This window comes from Bombus impatiens, unplaced genomic scaffold (genome assembly GCF_000188095.3).
Source record: "Bombus impatiens unplaced genomic scaffold, BIMP_2.2 scf_0089, whole genome shotgun sequence".
Taxonomy (NCBI): Eukaryota; Metazoa; Arthropoda; class Insecta; order Hymenoptera; family Apidae; genus Bombus; species Bombus impatiens.
Genome location: NT_176508.1, coordinates 802,743 through 821,447, shown reverse-complemented (window position 1 = coordinate 821,447; position 18,705 = coordinate 802,743). Strand labels below are relative to the sequence as shown.

General features: G+C 40.5%; 1 protein-coding gene across 10 annotated transcripts in view; it reads left to right on the top strand.

Moving 5' to 3' along the window:
- The window catches only part of LOC100748080, a 277,175-nt gene that overhangs the window by 44,420 nt on the left and 214,050 nt on the right, over positions 1 to 18,705 (top strand). For 3 of the 10 annotated variants that reach the window (XM_033324960.1, XM_024372643.2, XM_024372641.2), the window contains exon 2: positions 9,115 to 9,307. In XM_033324960.1, coding sequence (XP_033180851.1) covers positions 9,175 to 9,307 — 133 coding nt within the window. In that variant the 5' untranslated portion in view covers positions 9,115 to 9,174. Of the gene's footprint in view, positions 1 to 8,303; positions 9,308 to 18,705 lie in introns of all 10 variants that reach the window. The other 7 variants (XM_033324957.1, XM_012394472.3, XM_012394470.3 and 4 more) reach the window with 3 other exon arrangements.

Genomic DNA, 18,705 nt, shown 5'->3' with positions numbered 1-18,705 from the left:
GCGCAGTTTTCCGCGGTTTTGGCCGTTCAAAGTGAAGCAATGCGACGCGTTTGGTTTGCATCCAGCTTGACCGCGTGCATCGAGCATGTCCGGCTACCTTCACCACCGATAACGTCGCGCGCAACTCTCTCTTCCCGCAGATGTAAATTAATTAAGCGACCCTAAATCACGGTGATAAATCAACACCGTATCGTAAATCGTAACGTTGTCGCGGTGTGCGTTTGATCGAAACTGTGCGTGGCGTCGAAATCGACGGGCGTCAAGCGGCTTCTGTCACACAGAAAGCTTCGCTTTTCATCTGATAGTCGAAGTCGAGCTGTGCTGACCGTGCCTGGTGCTTAGATGGCATCGGTCGTCCCTGCATCGACGCGTGTCAAGCAGTCTGTCACGTTGAAAGCATCGCCTCTCCTGTGTTCGAGTAGATTGATCCGCGTTGATCACGCTCCGTGCTTAGATCGACTGTTTCTGATACGTAGAATGTATGGTTCTCGTGTGAGGATTGGAACTAGGTTATAGTTTAGATAAACAGGTCTTATTAGTAAAGGAATTATTTAGAGGAATTTTTAAAATTTATATTTTCAGTCAACTGCTTCTTATCGTACGTTTCGTATTTGTATTTAACGTGGAATCAAGAAAGATATGTTGAGATAAATTTATGTGAAACTCGTCAAATTGTAAAAATTTACCTTCAGGTGGACATTCAGGAAGATTTTAGTATTTTGGAGATATTTGACGATTTTTCGATTACTCAAAATGCGCATGTAGCGATTATACAGATTATATTTGAAAGGCTTGTAGAATTAATATCATCGTACTTAGTCGAAATCATTTCACGATTACTGGATAAGCAGGAACTAGAAAACAAGGGAAAAGATTAGGCGTCGTAGTAGCCATGTAAAGTGATAGAAGATAATGTATCGTTCCGAGCTAAATCCCTGAACCCCGGCTTGGAGTATCTCATCAGAGGACTTAACCCGCATTAAAGTGTTCATTGAGAACGTTCCTGGCTGAATAGGGAGTCGAGGGCTCGTTTAAGGACGGTATTGAGGTTACGATTTGGATTCAGTAACTCACGTTTTCTGCGTTAAATGGTCCAGCAAATTTCTACATTCATCTTAATGGTTTGGAAGATTAGAGACAAAGGATCACGCGTGTTCAAATAATCTTTGCAAATTTCAGGAAAATTCGCAACTTAAATATGCTCGCGAGCCACGAAACGGGATGAATTTGTTTGGAAAAACTGACGGGGGAAAAGACGCGAAATTTTGCGTTGATTCATGTACAACAGTTGATTCGAAAAAGCGGCGAACATCAGAACGAGTTCTGTGAAAAATGTACATTTATATTTCAAATATTTATTTGCCATTTATCGTTTTGTAACGCTGTAGAATAAAAAGGAAAAGAAACGAGGGAAAAGGAAATGCAGCCTCTTTCCTATGAAAACTTTCTATTTTAAGGAACTGGGTTCGTATTTTAAGGAACTGAGGAGTTTAAGTCAAAGGATTGTGTGAGAATTTATGAGAATCCGTGTTAGTGAAAATTTATCGAGCGAATCTAGAGTATTGGATCGCAGAAGGAAAGATAAAGGAAATTATATGTAAATCTGAATAAAAGTAACTATTTTCTAGCATCCCTACAAAAGCATCCCCGATTTTTATACTTCTTCCTCAATTAAAAAATCGATTCGCCGCGTCGTCTACTTAAATTTCCAGAAAGCTTTGTTCCTTTTCATTCCTCGATTCCCATAGAAACCGTTCTTCAAATTGAGAAGTTCCGCCGTACTTTCTTTATCTTATCCCGATGAATTCGCCGAGAATCGAACGGAATATTTACCGTCCCGAGATCGTTTTAATCGTTGCGTTCGTTAAAAGTTGGAGAGCAAAGATCGCCGGGAACGCATCAATTGATTCAAAGTTGTCGCGTTCGGGGCGTCTACGTTGTTTCTCGCCGCGTGACCGGAAGTTCCGCTCGAGCAAACAACACGTCGGATATTTGCCTCGCTCGGCCAAGTGAAAAACAAATATCGTCAGCCATCTCCTGTTCGAAAAGCTCCGGCAACATTTAGAAAGAACATCTCTGCTCGACATGGTAGAACGAACGTGTCATTATCCCTCGGTCGAGAAATAAATCAGTCAGTTGAAATCTGATGTTCTCTGTGTGTCGAGCCATTACGAGGAGCTCGCTTTGATTACGTTCGTACGGAAACTCGCGTCACGCGACACGTAACATCGAGAATGGCGGAAACAAATGGAAACGCGAGCGTCTATTAAGAACAGAGGTTGGAAAAGAGAGATTTTCTTTCTCGATAAGGGTAAAATCCATCGGAAACTGAGATTCATGAACGTGACGGGTTGAAAGATAGTTCGAGGTGAAAAAGTCAAGGAAAATTAATCGACGCGAACTAGTAACGGCTGAAAACAATTTAATTCGAGCAGGAAAATTGCGAAGAAGCTATGAAAAGGTATGAAAAGATGTAAATGTAATAGCTAAAGTATTACACCGTAACTGCGCGCCGGAAGTTTACGAAACACGATTGCATCTCGTGAAATCTAGAATTTCAAGCGCTCGCGTCGAGAATATTAACTCGCGATTCATTTCTATAACTTCCATCGCGCTGCTATATCGGAGCGTATAAATTCATATCGTCGCCGCACGTTTATACACCGAAACGGGGAACGATTCTGGTCTGAAATGTTCCGGCAGGGAGGACGGTGAGTTAAGACGCGTGTATGAACCCGTTAGAAATTGTTCCAGCACGATCAAATAGGCCTCGGGCGTTCGATGGAGAAAACGAAACGATTTGAACGTTTGCCACGCTCAGGCTGGATATTCAGATTCGTTTCATGGTTCTGTCCGCAAACACGAACACGCGAGGAGTAAATATTTTACCTCTTTGTTAACGATGCGAACAAAATGAACCGTGAGCGTGTTAATTTGCGATTAATTCAAAACTGTTTTTCGAGATGGTTTCGTTGTTTAGAAGCGTGTCTCAGAGTGTTTTGTGAAATGTAAATTCTACACAGAATGATAAACTTAACAATACTTGGAATTGTAATGCACAGACTACGAATGTTTGCGCAAATTCGTATCCTATTAATGCAATTAAAGAAATAGAAATTAAATAGAGACACTTCTTATCCTCTAATTATTATAAACAGTTTTTTTATTTTGAATATTTTGTACAGTTGCCCATATCAAAATTCTTCATAAATATATGAACATCCGTCTTATAACGAAACACGATGGATTCCAATAGCTCGTTATTCGTATTTCTTCGGAAATTTATAGTTTTATTTAGAACATGGTACGATATATGAGGCGATATATGGATTCCAACCAATATCCTCGAAATTTGACGTTAAATGGCGTCGCAATCCCGATCGCGACGGTTCATTAATCGAATAATGAAACGCACAGTCATTGAAAGCCACGGATAATCGAAATTGTGCCTGTGTGCAGGTCAAGACACACGCCTCTGATGCGCGGTTAATCGATATTTCGACTAATTGATGCTTGACTGGATTAATAATTACAACAGTTTGTCGCGTGACTGACGTGTACAACTTACAAAACGGATTCGATTCCTAATCGAATGAAATCGAACATAGGAAGCCACAAAGCGGAGAGCAATTTCTTTTCAATTTCCACTTTCCTTCTATAGCAAGAGTAAAGGGCTGAGACGACTGTGAACGTTGTGAAAAAAAATTTGTTTGCTTCTCCATTAAAATGGCAAAGTGGGTTTGTTAACAGCGAACGAAGAACGATTAAAAGGCTGCAAATTTCAGAAGTAATTACTTTTGAAAATTTCAACATTCGTGTTGTTCGGATCTTTGTGCAAGCTCGCAATTACCTTGCAAACGGTGCTTTACAACCTCGCGAAAGTTCTGCAATTTCTTCTCCGTGAAATTCATTAAATTAAAAGCAAAATCAATCCGAGAAAAGAAAAGTGTCTGGCTTGCGGTTAACTCGCGATAGAACGCAATGAGAAGTCCGAACCAGGTATAACGTGTTCGTAATACTGATTTCTTATATTTCTCTGATGAAACGTTGCTTGTCTTCTTGCAGAGCAAATATATCTCGATTTTGGCTCGCCCGTAGAGTATGAAGGGTTCGTAAGAGAGATTTGAATATTTCATAACAGTAATCTGTTATCGTACGAAACTTTCGAGGCGAATATCTAGGGCACATATATTCCATGTAATATCCAAAGTCACACAACAATCCACTTACCTTTTATTACGAGGGATAAGTGGTACGTGGCGTGTTCGATATGATTACGTATAATACTACGTATAAGAATAACCATGTTTCGTAATAACTGGCTAGAGTAAAACAAAAGAAGAAAAAGGTGGAACGGGCTTGTTAAGTTATTTCTATAAAACAATCTCATTTTCACACACTTAATAATCAAACTGGATATCGAAGAGAGAATCCCTACGAGTAAAACGGAGTTACTAAAAATATCACGGCTGACTTGACAAAAGACTCGAGCCGCAACACGAAGTTAATTATCTCTATTTTGGTAGCCATTTTCTCTACAGCTTCCTATCCTCTCTTAGATACCAACAACAAACTCCCTACGTACAATATAATCATGCAATCTCGCCAGGAGATATTGAACTCTGTTCTTACCTTTTTCAGCGTTGAATAGACTTGGCGCCATAGAACCTCTCGAAAAGATTTTCTCTTTATTTTTCCGTGGAGTTGAAACGACACCTAACCCTCGTCCTCGATCGTGGAGAGTCGCGAAGAAAGGGACAGGACACGGAATCGTAATAACCGGCGGAGAGAGTGTCGGAACCTTTTTATTGGACGGAAGAGAGGCAGAAAGGCTTCCTTTGTGTCGGTGACGTTCTCATAACCACAGATTCCCGCTTTGCAGGGTCTCTCTTTTTTAACGGACGCATTACTTCTATCAAACGGAAGTAGCCATAATTGCTTGGCACAATTAAGGTCAGCTCCATCGGAGGGAGTCCACCCTCCTAGGCAACCTCTTTACTTTTTTTTTTTTTTTCTATTCTAGCCCGGTTTCCCATGTTCCGTCGTTCTCGGTTGGCGTGTCCAATCAGCACCTGGATTAAGTTAACTGCATCGGCGCCTTTTCAATGGGTTCGTTCGAGCCGCGACCGCGTTCGACGAGATCTCCCACACTTCTGTCTCTTCCTCTAGGTCCACCGTCAAAGAAGAAAGAGCCAAGTTAAAGAATGGAAGCTTCTTCGTATAAAGAGACACTTGGCCAAGCTCGGGTGGAAACGACTTGGTCTCCAATAGACGCGACGACCTGTAATTGGACGATTGGATACGGAACGGGTATACTCGACTGACCTATAGAATAAGCCAGCATCCGGTTAATGGAACCGAGTCTCATACAGAAACATGTCTTGTCTCCACGAAACGTTTCTACGTAATAATTTGCGGTCTTCTTAATAATGTTATCCGCAAATAATGATAATTTTCCTAAATTGAAACATACGCGATGATATCGATTCTCTATCTTCTAATATAACTCACGCATTATTCGCAAACGTATCTGTTAGAATTTAATCTTAGAATTAGGATTAGTATTCTGTGGAAGACACAATGTTTGTGTTGAAATAATACAATGTGATATTTATTAGAGACTTATTTTAAGAGTTATAAATGTGCGTTCTGGAATGTAAACAGTTGGCTAGTTATTCACAGACTGACTGGCGTAGTGACCCATGGCCCCTGAAAAGGTTTAGAGCCCCACTCTCTATGCAGTAATGAGTGTGTTTTTTTTTTTTTTTTCTATTCTAGCCCGGTTTCCCATGTTCCGTCGTTCTCGGTTGGCGTGTCCAATCAGCACCTGGATTAAGTTAACTGCATCGGCGCCTTTTCAATGGGTTCGTTCGAGCCGCGACCGCGTTCGACGAGATCTCCCACACTTCTGTCTCTTCCTCTAGGTCCACCGTCAAAGAAGAAAGAGCCAAGTTAAAGAATGGAAGCTTCTTCGTATAAAGAGACACTTGGCCAAGCTCGGGTGGAAACGACTTGGTCTCCAATAGACGCGACGACCTGTAATTGGACGATTGGATACGGAACGGGTATACTCGACTGACCTATAGAATAAGCCAGCATCCGGTTAATGGAACCGAGTCTCATACAGAAACATGTCTTGTCTCCACGAAACGTTTCTACGTAATAATTTGCGGTCTTCTTAATAATGTTATCCGCAAATAATGATAATTTTCCTAAATTGAAACATACGCGATGATATCGATTCTCTATCTTCTAATATAACTCACGCATTATTCGCAAACGTATCTGTTAGAATTTAATCTTAGAATTAGGATTAGTATTCTGTGGAAGACACAATGTTTGTGTTGAAATAATACAATGTGATATTTATTAGAGACTTATTTTAAGAGTTATAAATGTGCGTTCTGGAATGTAAACAGTTGGCTAGTTATTCACAGACTGACTGGCGTAGTGACCCATGGCCCCTGAAAAGGTTTAGAGCCCCACTCTCTATGCAGTAATGAGTGTGACCTGTGTGGGTGCCTGTGTGGCGTCACATGTGGCACAGAACCTTCTAGTAGCTTCTCGACGTGCCCATCTAGAATGTTCCATCCATATCCTCACGTTTCTTCCGGCGTTTTTGAAAAAGCATGCACGTGCTAACTGCCGTGGTGCATCTCACGAACGCACGCTAGTGGGGATGGCGCTGGGCAACGAGCGGAAGAATCCGTATGATCAAACACCTTATCTGCATGCGATTGATATCGTTGTATTCCAACAGTATCAATAGGCGCAGCATCTCATGTTCGCTCATAAAGGCGGAGCATACAGAATTTACATTATTCATCGAAAATGTCACATCTATAAATCGAACTATAATATAATATACCAAACGAAGAAAGCGGACAGTATTCTTTACTATATCTCGATCGTATCTTAATTATAGCCATCTTTTAATATCTCTGAATATTTGTCTCAACGTGAACCACTCGATAGATCGATCCTATCGAATCAAAAACATTCGAAAGGTGTTCAATTTTGTCCCAAGATGTAGTATACTTCGCTTCAATATCGGGGAAAATGCACTGGCAATCTCTAAAGTTTGATCACCAACGGTTAAGTAGATAAGTCAGCATATGGTCAGACAGAACGCGGTAAGTAGAAGAGGAAGACCGCGATGGATACAATCGGTGAATGTTCTCGGTGAAGCTGTCTGGTACAAGGATAGCTTTCATAACTACCGACTAGGGCAAGGGGTCGGGTCGAAAACGGTGAGATAACGAGTAAATAACAGGTTAAAACCGGCGACTTCGCCCCGACTTGTCACGTTATGAACCGCTAAGATATTACATACTCTATCTCATTATAACCATCCTCTTCTCATCTCTCGTATAACATCTTAGATATCACGGTCACTCTAGATGCCCGCAAAACACGACGATCGATAATGTCGTGTCTTACTTGCTCCTCATACCGATGGAGATACGCTAACGAGACATTGACGACATTTTCCGCGGGATGAAAACGCGAACATCATTGTGCGCGGCTGAGATCCGACCTTTCAGAAGTATTCAGTATGTTTTGTACGGATTCTCCTCATTATCGAGGGTATGATGCCGCAAGGACGTCTTATTGGGATCCGATGCACGTTGCTACGATAATGAAAGTCGGTGGAAGATTTTACTCGTCAGACAATGTTTACCGTGACGCGATCAAGTAATCGTTGGATTTTTTAAAAATTAGTGCGCTGACGGTGTAAATTGGAGGCGTTATTTTGAAAAATCTTTTTTATTTTGAATAGATCGTGCGATGTTTAATGATGTTTGATGTAACATTGTTTGATGAGAACTGAGGAGAAAACGGAAGTTCGAATGATCGATAAGCTCATAGAAAATTAATAGCGCAAGAGCGAGTTGTTAAGTACGCGCTATAACGATGTTAAGGAAGGTAAAGGTTAGTAAAGAAAAAGGTTAAAGAAGATCAAATGGTCAACTTTGCATGTCAAAAAATGTAAATTTTATGTACCTACCTCTGAAACAGAACTTTATAAGGAAAGTAGGGAAAATTTAAGTTGATCTAACAGAATGAAAAATTAGGAGGAAGGATGATAATCGTATAAAACTAGACATGAGAAAGATTCTTAGATGGGATCTAGAATATTTCATCAGTGCTTCAGGATTTATAAATTCTTCCTTTTTTCTACTACACGCCCACAAAGATTCTGAATAGAAATAAAACAATATTCGTTATATTTATATTTCTTTAGAATCGATCACTTGTATAGTTGTTCTAACGAAATCCTTTGCTTTTCGGTTTTGTTGCAGACAAAATCACAATCTGGCAGCAAAGATAGCGAGAACGTGGAGAGAGCAGAGACAAAAGGCCGAACGAAAATCGTGGTGTGGAGATTGAACCGAGGTCGAACGTATTCGCGTAGAAACAGAGTATCGTGACGCGCCTTTGTGAGACCGTGAAACGAGACGACAGGGCGCAGATTTTTCATTCATGATGATCGTGCACGCGTACGAAACGGGAGAACGTGGTTTCGGGGAAGGTGCAGCCCCGTGTAAATCAAAACTGACGTGGAAATGAAGACTCTGTCGCGATGAAAAGTAACTAAGGACAAAGTTCCGTCGTATCGTCGCCCCGGCAAGATGAAAAACAGGATGCGGAGAATAAAGTGGCGCTAATTCAAAAGTTTCTCTAATTTCAAAGCCGATAATACTACGGACAATTTAACCGCGAACTTCGAAACGCACGAAAACAGATGCTCGTTCACGGATCATTAACCCCTCCAAGTCTGTGTCGACTGTACGAAATCACCGCGAGTTTAACTTACTACTTGCGCGGCTAATTACTTATGAACGATTCGTTTAAACGTTACGTTGATAAATCTAGATACACGACTTCGATTTTGTTGTATAATTTTCACGTATTTGATTTGACGTATTTGAAACTAGTTGCCGGAGGAGGGTGGAACGGAGGCAGTTCGTACTTAGATTAGCAAAATAATTAAAGAAAGAGATCAAACGAAGTATAAGACGAAATATCGTAGAATTATTGGCTATGTTTGTTCGGGGTAGAAATAAAATCGACGATACAGCGGATCGGTGTGTAAAGAAAAGAAATCGACAGTAGAGACGGAAACGTCGGTAAAGATGATATTAAGGCAGAGAACTGATTGAAACGTGGGAAATGGCGATTGTCGAGGCTGTTAGTGAGATGAGTGCGACTCGTTTGAGTGCGTGGTTCGGCACTGTTCTGTTCGTGGCTACGACGCTCGTTCACTCTCAGGTCACATGGACGCCGATCTACGTGGGCTCTTACAGTGAGTACCTTTCTTTTTCTATAAATCTTTCGTAGAGATTGTATCATAAATTGCGATCGTGTTTAACGTTGATGAAAATCGCTCGTTCTTACGCGTTTCGTTCTTCGATCGTGAATTTGACTTTACCAGTAGTTTTGCTACTTTGATTATTTTTCCTGACAAAGTGAGGTATAAGATAAAAAAGTTGTTTTCTTTTGTTCGTTTATATCGAAAAATGTGGAATGTGGGGAGCAGATATTTATACAAAGTTTCTCGTGTATATTACACCCTGAACATTGATGGAATAGTTTCCCCCGTTCAAACGTGCAACGGTTCACTCAATCGTATAAATTTAATTACGGCACAAAGGAAGAATATTACGTGCATGCATAGAACGCGAGATTATGGAATGCGGAATGACCACGCAATTCATAAAAGTGAAAACAAAAACGGGCGGGAACCCGTTATGTAGATAAACGTCACTTTCTATTAAAATCCCTGTTACATGAAATTTCAATTCCAATGAAAAATTGACCGTATCAGTCGCTACGTCCAATCTGTGATTTTTCAATTTGTAAAACCCCTTCCTGTCTTTCTGATTTGATTAGATCGTTTGTTCTTCTATTCTATCATATTTCAAATCTTTTCTTATATAAAAACTCTGAAAATATATTTCATTAGTCCTGTGTACATGTGAATATAATTTATGACTGTCGTGTCATATAACCCTCGTATACCAGTCGAATTAATTACTCGTTACCTGAACTCTTGCTAAATTTCAACTGTATTCTCGTTGTTAACGCCATGCACGTCGTCTAATTGGCGATACTTACAATCTCGAGGATGTTTAAGACTCGTGAAAAATGAAACGGGAAAATTTACTACACCTGGTCGTAGGCTACGAAACACGAGTAACGTCGTTCATTCATGCCTTGTGCCAACGATTCATATTCCACGAGGAAAAGAGAAAGAAAGAGAGAGAGAGAGAGGAAGAGAGAAGAGTTCCTCACGCGCGTGCAATTTCTTTTCAACCCCGCTTGATCTTGAAACGACGCTGGTCCCGTCTAGTGGCTGCTTGACTTACAAATAACGGTATCGACGCGTTCGGTTTACATATTTTCGCAGCTCGTCACGTTTTTCATTTCGTGTCGACGAATGGGGAAATGGAAACATCAGAAACTTCAATTTTTAGCTACTTGAAATACCGGTTACAGCGATTGAAAGATCGATTGTGAATAATGGAATTTGTAAAATTGGATTGTAGCTGCTCTATTGCCTTCTTCATTATTCACTCCTTTCTTTCGACTTTATTTGGCTTGAAACGAAAAGAATATATCTTTATAATCTCCTCACACGCCAAACCGATTAATTTCACTTTTGCGGTTTCCTCAACTTGATTAATCAGAAACATAATTACTGTTCGATTTCTCAAAAAACGTATGACTCACTTTGTCGAAAGAAGGTCGAACAGATAATCGTAGATTGCAATCTGAATTTGAATGCGGTCACTTTCTCTGTATTTTAACTTATCGTATCGATCTATGTGGCTTCCGAGCACCTCATATATCATACATACGACTTCATTTACTGCAATGTTCATTGGCAACTTCTTCGCGTGCTTGTTACATTTCGCTTCTTTTTTTTTTTTTTCATCAAAGTTCACCAATCAGTTGTGCAGCTGCGGCACCGGGGAAAGCGTCGGATTGATCGCGTCAATTAACTCGGTGCGATGCTCGCGCGGAACTTCGCAAACGAGTACAATTAATGGCGCGTCGAGCTTGTGCGCGGACGACAAGCAAGCCGATACGCAGGGAAAGGGAAACGGCACAGGGAGGAAGAAAAGGGCTGGCGCAGCAGGATGATTTGCAATGGCACCGATAGATCTCGGATTACACACGCGTTGAACGGCTCGACCGGGCCAGGTCTCGCTAATAATTCTTCGCATACGAGAAGTTTCGCGACCAGATCGCGACGACACGTGTCGTTGACAAATAGGAAAATCTGCGAGCCGTGCCGTGTTTTAATCAGCGCCCGGTGATTCGGGTCAAGTGTGACGATCAATCCGCGCTCAATCCGTTTTCACTGGCATCTCCAGCAAACGGCCGCGCGTCATCTTTCTAGACGATTTCCCGTTCCCCGTAATGAAATTCCTGGCCACGTTTCTCACGAATCTCGACAGAAACTCGATTCGGTAAGCGAATATTTCGACGATGTCTCTTAATCAGGCTAGTTTCGCGTAAATTTGCTCATGTTGCAGGTTGTCGATTTGGATGTTGGACAAGCGTGTTGATATTTCCTGTAGAAGAAACTGACGACTTTATTAGACGAGATTTCGAATGATATATCGGCGATCGATTCGTTAGTGAAACCAAGCCGCGTTTATTCTCGATGAATCAAGTCAGTTGGATATGTAACGAACCGTGGAAGCTGTTAATTCCCGTGGCGATTCGTTTATGTTTTAGCTGTTGATTGTTTGGGTCGGTGAAAGAGAAACTTATTAATTAGCGAGATTATCGTTGCATGATGGCTCGAGCGAGCGCACATTCTTGTTAAGGTAGAAAAGTTACGCTGTTCGTTGTTGTTTTTTGTTCTCGAAAACTCGTTTCACTTATTGAGATTGGATCATTCGTCAACAGCGAAGGATAAAGACACACCGAGACGCATTTGTTAACGACCAGCACATGCGATTCTTTTCTATTAACGTTTATAGAAGCGAGACCAGTTGTTTGCCGATCAATAACAATGCATCACGCGGAGATCGAATTATCACGCTCCGAAGACGGTATCTTTTATGGTTGAAACGCGGCGTTCGCGTTTCAGTGATCACGTAGATCGGATCGAAAAGTAATCGCGTGGCCGTTCACTGAAAAGATATAGCAGCTTTGCAGGTTGGAAATCAATTCTAAACGTGCGCGAAGTAACTGGATTTCCTGCGGATATATCTACGATTACTGATACGAGTTTATACCGATCAGAGAGATGTCGCCCAGTTTGAAACTTCGCACAGACTGACCACAAATGGGGCTTAATCATTTGCGGTACTCGATTGCGAGAAATTAAGGTCTTATCCTCCTGTTTAAACTTCGTCAAATTTAACTCATCTGAACAAACTCAATGCTTCTCGTCAACAAATTCCTCAATGTTTCTATCGTTAAATATTTCGTCGGTTATTAAATACGAATTTGATTATAAAATTTTATAAAACAGAATATTAATTGAACAGCTTTGTAGAGCTGACGTGTCTAATCGTATCTACAAAGATTCATTGAAACTTTTACATTACGTTTTAAATAATTCGTTTGTAACGTATACCGCTTAGCGTTGAGCAAGTAGAACAGGTGTATGTATGGTCAGACAGCGCAGTAACTCTTACTAAAGCGTCACTCGTTCATCGATCTACGTTTGTATTTACATTTCTGTGTCTCGAGACGTTTAATTCATAGTATAACAAACATTGTTGGTCCAAAACAAACATTTCTTTTAGTCAGTCTGTCTCATATGGAAACTTATGAGCAATTGTTCTGAAACAACTCGGAGACAACCCCGGTTGGAACATTCTAGGATCTAAGCTAGCCTTGTAAGTCCGCTCAAAGGGCACTCACGAGTCGTGTAGAGATTCGGTGGAATAATTCAAGCCACAAACATCGCGGTAAGGATCAGTCGTAGGATAGCTACGAGGGTGGTGGGGGTGACGAAGTGGTGGAGTGTAGGAAAGGGCGTGCTGGTGAAGATTCTCCTTTGCAGTTGGTTGTCGTCAGTAGCAGACTGTACTCTAATTAACGGTAGGATAGCAAGAGCACCCGAGAGAGATGGAGAGTCGTTCTAATAATTTGTGTGCGCGCGCGAGACGAACGAATCCGCGTAGCTCGTGCCAGAGAAAGAAGATGAAGATTTGCTACGAGCCAAGAGTAGGACCAAGTTATAGCGAGAAGAAGACGTTCTCTGGTGTCGGTATCGACCTTAGCTTGAGAGGTTTACCTTAAATGTTTTTAATTAATTACGAGACGTTGCTATCCCCTTTCGTCGCTTTATCCGGTGTTCTCTTATTCTCGTCGAAGTTCCGAAAAGTCAACAGAACAAGCGTTAGATTCTATTAGATTCTACGGTAGGTTAAGTGATTGCATTTCATCCGTTCTACGTTAATTGTCAGCGATAATTACTCCGATAATTGTTGCTCGTATCGTATAATATACGTATAATATCAACTTCCTCTTATAATATCGGGGAAGTTTTCGGATGTAACCTAAATACCGAATCATGTTACTCAACTGCTAATACGAGAAATTTTAACATCGATAATTAACGCAAGACGCGTCTCAAATAAAATATTCACATCGTCGCGTTACCGGATATCATTAACTTTTCTTCTCCTTACTCGAGCAAAATATGAAATCTAAAACACCATTACGCTTCGCGAAGCATAAATATTTTTTTACCATTAAATTCGCCTTTTCCCTCTTCTCGAAAGGATATGATTTCCTCAGGAAAGGTTTTCTTCATAAATATTCGCATTTAAATTACTCCGGTTCTTGTTGCTCTGCAACGTTACCAGCCAATCGATCGCCTTCGCGAAGCGCGAGGTCAAGTTCAGAAAAGGTCCGCTGAGTCTCAAAATGAAATTCAATCTACCGTTGCGACCTGGTGACGACGAGTCTTCGTCTGATTGTTATTCTATGCCGAATCGGTTCGCTTAGTTCGTTGCGAGCGGAAGAAAGGGAAAAGAGAGAACGAAAGATGGAAAAAGAAGAAATTTCAAGAAGTTGAACGACTTTGCGCAATTGCGTTCGCCATCATGGCGGAAAGTTTCTTCTAGCAAATGAAGGCAGGCAGTAAAAAAAAGTTGAGGCAGAACTACTCGTGAAGCGGCAACAAGAGTCAGCTCGGTCGAACGAGGCCGAATGCTGCGGTCATTTCGGGCTGCTCGTAAGTTCTTACGAACCTAAACGGCCCTCTTTCGTCACGCCTCCATTGCTATCCTCTTCCTAGGCTAAGTGGTCCTTGCTCCACGTTCCTCCGTTCTCGTTTGCTGGCCCATCTTTTTGCGGTTCCTATACCGCTTTCGAATTTTCCTCACGGATCAAACTTTGATCCGTTCACGAGTTTCATTACATTGTTTCATTAACAAGTTCCAACGGTGATACCAGATCGTGAGACGAATTAATTAATTACCTTCGTCTCGACTATTCATCCGTGTCTATTTAGTATGGATAACGCTTATTGTGGTATGCAAGCTACCACTGTGGATCAAAGTTTCCTTTCATCCTTAATTAAAAAGATACGGCGACGATATTTCGAATATTCGGTCTAGGAAAAAAAAAAAAAAAAAAAAAAGGGAAAGAAAAGAATTCTCATAGAATTGGATTGTAATATTTAATTTAGTAAAGTAGTTTTCGATCTGGTAGAAACTTAATTTACTCCGCTTTGGTATTAATTTTACACTATGTGGAAATTCATCGATGCTTTTACTTTTAATGATAGTGAAATTAAATTACGTTCTGAGACATTGTCAAACAAATATTATAAAAGGAAGAAAAGGTTATGCTTCGCGTTTATTATATTGCTTCTTTTAAAACGATAAATTTCCAAGTCTAATGAGTATATCTACAGAGAAACGACTACTGGATTTATAATTCATTATATAATACGAAACCATGGTTTCGTTGCTTTTCTATGGCGCAGGAAACGTTATATTCGGAAAAGTTTGCGAAGAAGAAAACGCCTAGGTTAGACGGGCAAACACGGTGAGGTCTTGTTTGCTTTTTCAAGGAAAGGACACGTAGAATACGTACGTGAAAAAGGGAAACGATGTCCCTCTTTATTCCAGCGCGTGTCTTCACATAGAGGAATCCAATATTGATGATCGCCTTTCCTCCATAAGCAATTTCGAACCAACAATTCCTGTATTCATAATGAAACGTGCTCGCAAACTTGAAAGGAACCTATACAGCGTTTTCTCCTCGGTAAACTCAAACGAACATGACCTGGTAAACTGAATATTGCGACCCGAACATTGAGACGTAGAGTGCTGCTGAAACGTTCCTCCAACGTAACCCGTACACCTCCGTACGATACTTCGATACTTTACAAACAAAAGATGTTATTTCAAATCTTAATACTTAACCAATACCAACGATACCAATGATACGTAAATTGGATTCAAACCACTAAATTGTCTGATGCTGTAAGTTTTACTTCAATTTTGATATATATTTCTCGTGAAGTATCCATTTGAATTAAGGTTATTCCAATTTAAAAGACCTTCGAACCAAATAATTTGCTTTGTGTATATGAATGTCAAATTGAGATTAAGCTACTTGGATTCAAACCACTGGTAACCTGCTTAATTCGAATGAGGCTATACATTCAGTTTCTTATTTAAGGCTTTAAGCAAATCACGAAGTACTACATTTCTCTTAGAAGCTGAATTTTCATTTCCAATTCGATCCAAAGCACAGAGATCGCGATAACTCTGCCACAAATTCTTCTTACGCACTTGCATCGCAAAGATTCGCTTCTACTTTCGAGACATCTCCGTTTAGCATTACCTCAAATCCCTTCATACCTAACTAGTCTATATGTACAAAAGGACAGAGCGTGGAATAGCAACAACGGGCTCGGTCCCAACGATTTCGCAGGCTGACGCGAAGTTTGACCACGTTCGCGTGGAAACCGCCAGTGGAAACAAAGTGGACGAACCCCGGAAGACCACCTGCGTGTCTAGTGTGCAGGTGCATTGCAGTTTCATAGTCTTGAACCTCGTGCGATAGCCAGAGCGTTCTGAAGCGAACTGTAATCCTGTTTTCTAAATGTAACCTAACTTTGGTGAACATGTGTACGTCGGACCGCAAGCACTGTTCGACAATTTGTCTCCACAGCCCAACACTCTGCAACTATCCCTTCGTTCTCTCCCATATTCCTCTCTCCTTGTGTCTTTCTTTCTCTCTCCCTCTCTCTCTCTTTCTCTTTCTATCGCTCTACCGTATTTTCTCGAGCGAAGTTGAGGATTGTTACGATTCCTTCGATACCTTGACACTTTCGAAGCAACGATTCAACGTTCGAAACTATACCTTTGAAATTCAGCGGGCAAATTAGGGAACCACGACGAAGTCCGACCGCGTCAAAGCTTGCCTCGCTTCTTAAACTGGAATTAACAACTTTCATTGCTAGTGGAAGATTTCGTTCGCGTTGCTTTGCGGTTCTAATTCGTCGACGATTTCTCGTTGAGCTTTCGAACCGACATAGCGTAATACCAATTGTCTATTTTATACCCTGGGAAACACTCGTAGGAATTTCGTTCGCGCGAATTATGAGTAAGTTTTATCAAGAACAAACGCTTCGTTTCTTCTTTATCCAATTTAATGGCTCCCGAGTTTAAACCTGAATAGAAGAGAATAAACGAACTTCTTCTAAATTCTGGTTATCCAGCAAGGTATTTCTGAGGGAAATGCCTAGAACTCTGGCAGAATTCTCGAAATACAAGTGTAACGTATTGCTCGTGGTAAATTGGAGCCAGAGGAATTCAGTATTCCAAGAATTCCGGTTTATGATGCGTCTATTCTCAGCTCGAATGGTGATAAAGCGACTTCTTAGACGTTGCTTGGTTAATGAAATGCTGCCAAGTTACGTTGTATGTTGTTAACATAACCCTCCTCGCTTTGGATAGTTGCACAAATGAATATACGAATGCGACGCGTGTAAACGTACCATGATTGAACAAGTAGACGCCATAAACCATTTAACGGCCTTTCACGTTTTGGTTTACGACATCATAAACAGTTATATATTGTGTAAGAGTCTTAGGTCATCAGGACCTGATACCGACGCATAGGTCAAACAGGGATATTCCACACTCAGAAATCAACGAAGATACGAAATAGATATTTAATTTTATCGTAAGTGAATTTTATCTTTGAGAATTAGTAATTGCCTAGAAAAATTTAATTATCTTTGCGGGATAAATACATCGTCAGGTAAGATACAATTTTTGAATACATGTACTTGTCGAAAGTATCTTTGATATTCTTTATTTAGCTTCTCAAAAAATTGATTGCAGATCTTATTTCCTTTCGTCTCTTAACTAAACTCTAACTAAATCTCACACGTATTCTATAACAATTAGACTAGACTTGCATAAATTGCAGTAACGTTTATAAATCGAGAAAAGTCACGAGCAAGTTACACAATGAAAGAAATATCTTAAAATTCGATTCTTTATAACAATATTTGGAGACGTATTTTAAATATCTAATTTTTATCGTAAGATCGGTAACGCGAACGATCTAAAATTTTTGTGCTATATTTTGTATCATTATTGCTATAGATTATTAATTCCACTAACAGATAATTTTCTTCAAGAAGCGGTTTTTACATTTCGCTTGAAATTAATCGTTCTGGAAATGTAGATGACTGTGCCAAGTAACTCATCCTTCGCACACAGCGATAATGCATACATATGTATGTGCACTCTATACGGTGGATAGGTCGGTACAGAGCGTGGATTAGAGAACGCGGTAATTTGCCACGTGACTGGCGCCAGTCCTTCGGCGAATCACATTACCATATGATAATCATTGTAATTTTGTTATCATTCAGCCCCGATAGCGGTGAAATTATCTCTGAAATATAACATCGAGCCGGTTGCTCGTAGACTCGCCACAAGGGTAATAACGATCGCTCTCATCGACCTACGCCCCTCTTCTTTCTCTTCGTACTAATTAAGAAATTACGTTATTCAATTAACCCTATTTTCGTTTGGCTAAGGTTCCACGCAGCGCAGCTCAAGCTGCCAGTATAATTTGTTTATCGATGTTAATTAGCGTCCACGACGGTAATACCTCGCAGATAACGCGAGCAATTATACGAGGTGGGGCACAGTTTGTCTCATCCCACCTCGTAGCTTGCCAAGAGCTTTATGCCTTATAATAAATCGTCCTTAATCGCCGGCTAGCATTATCCAATCAACTATTTACGTGGTCCATTGTTCGCGTTTCGTTAATCCTACCTGTTAATCCCGCGTAGGGTTAAAATCATGCTTGTATCTCTCGTTTAATTCTACAAACTTTGTTGCTACATGCTCGTGAAATTACGTTTCATTCTGGGGAGAATTCCATGGAAGAAGAGATTTTCGCGTTCCTTCGTAGTTTTATTTGCGTTATACATACATTGGTATTTGTACAATATGATATTGTGTTTTAATTAGCGTGTTTCAAGCTGAAAATCTGCGTGTATGTTAAGTAAATTTGGTTGAATTCTGTTTGGTTGACTGTGATATGCTCGTTGTTTCATTTTTCCGTTGGTTGTGTTTCTTATGAGTATGTCGATGGGTTCGAAGAGGAAAGTGAGAGAGAAGAAAGTAATTATATTTTACTACAGTAACCAAGTTTTGATTTTCACCGGGAATTCCATTTGCTGCAGCATAA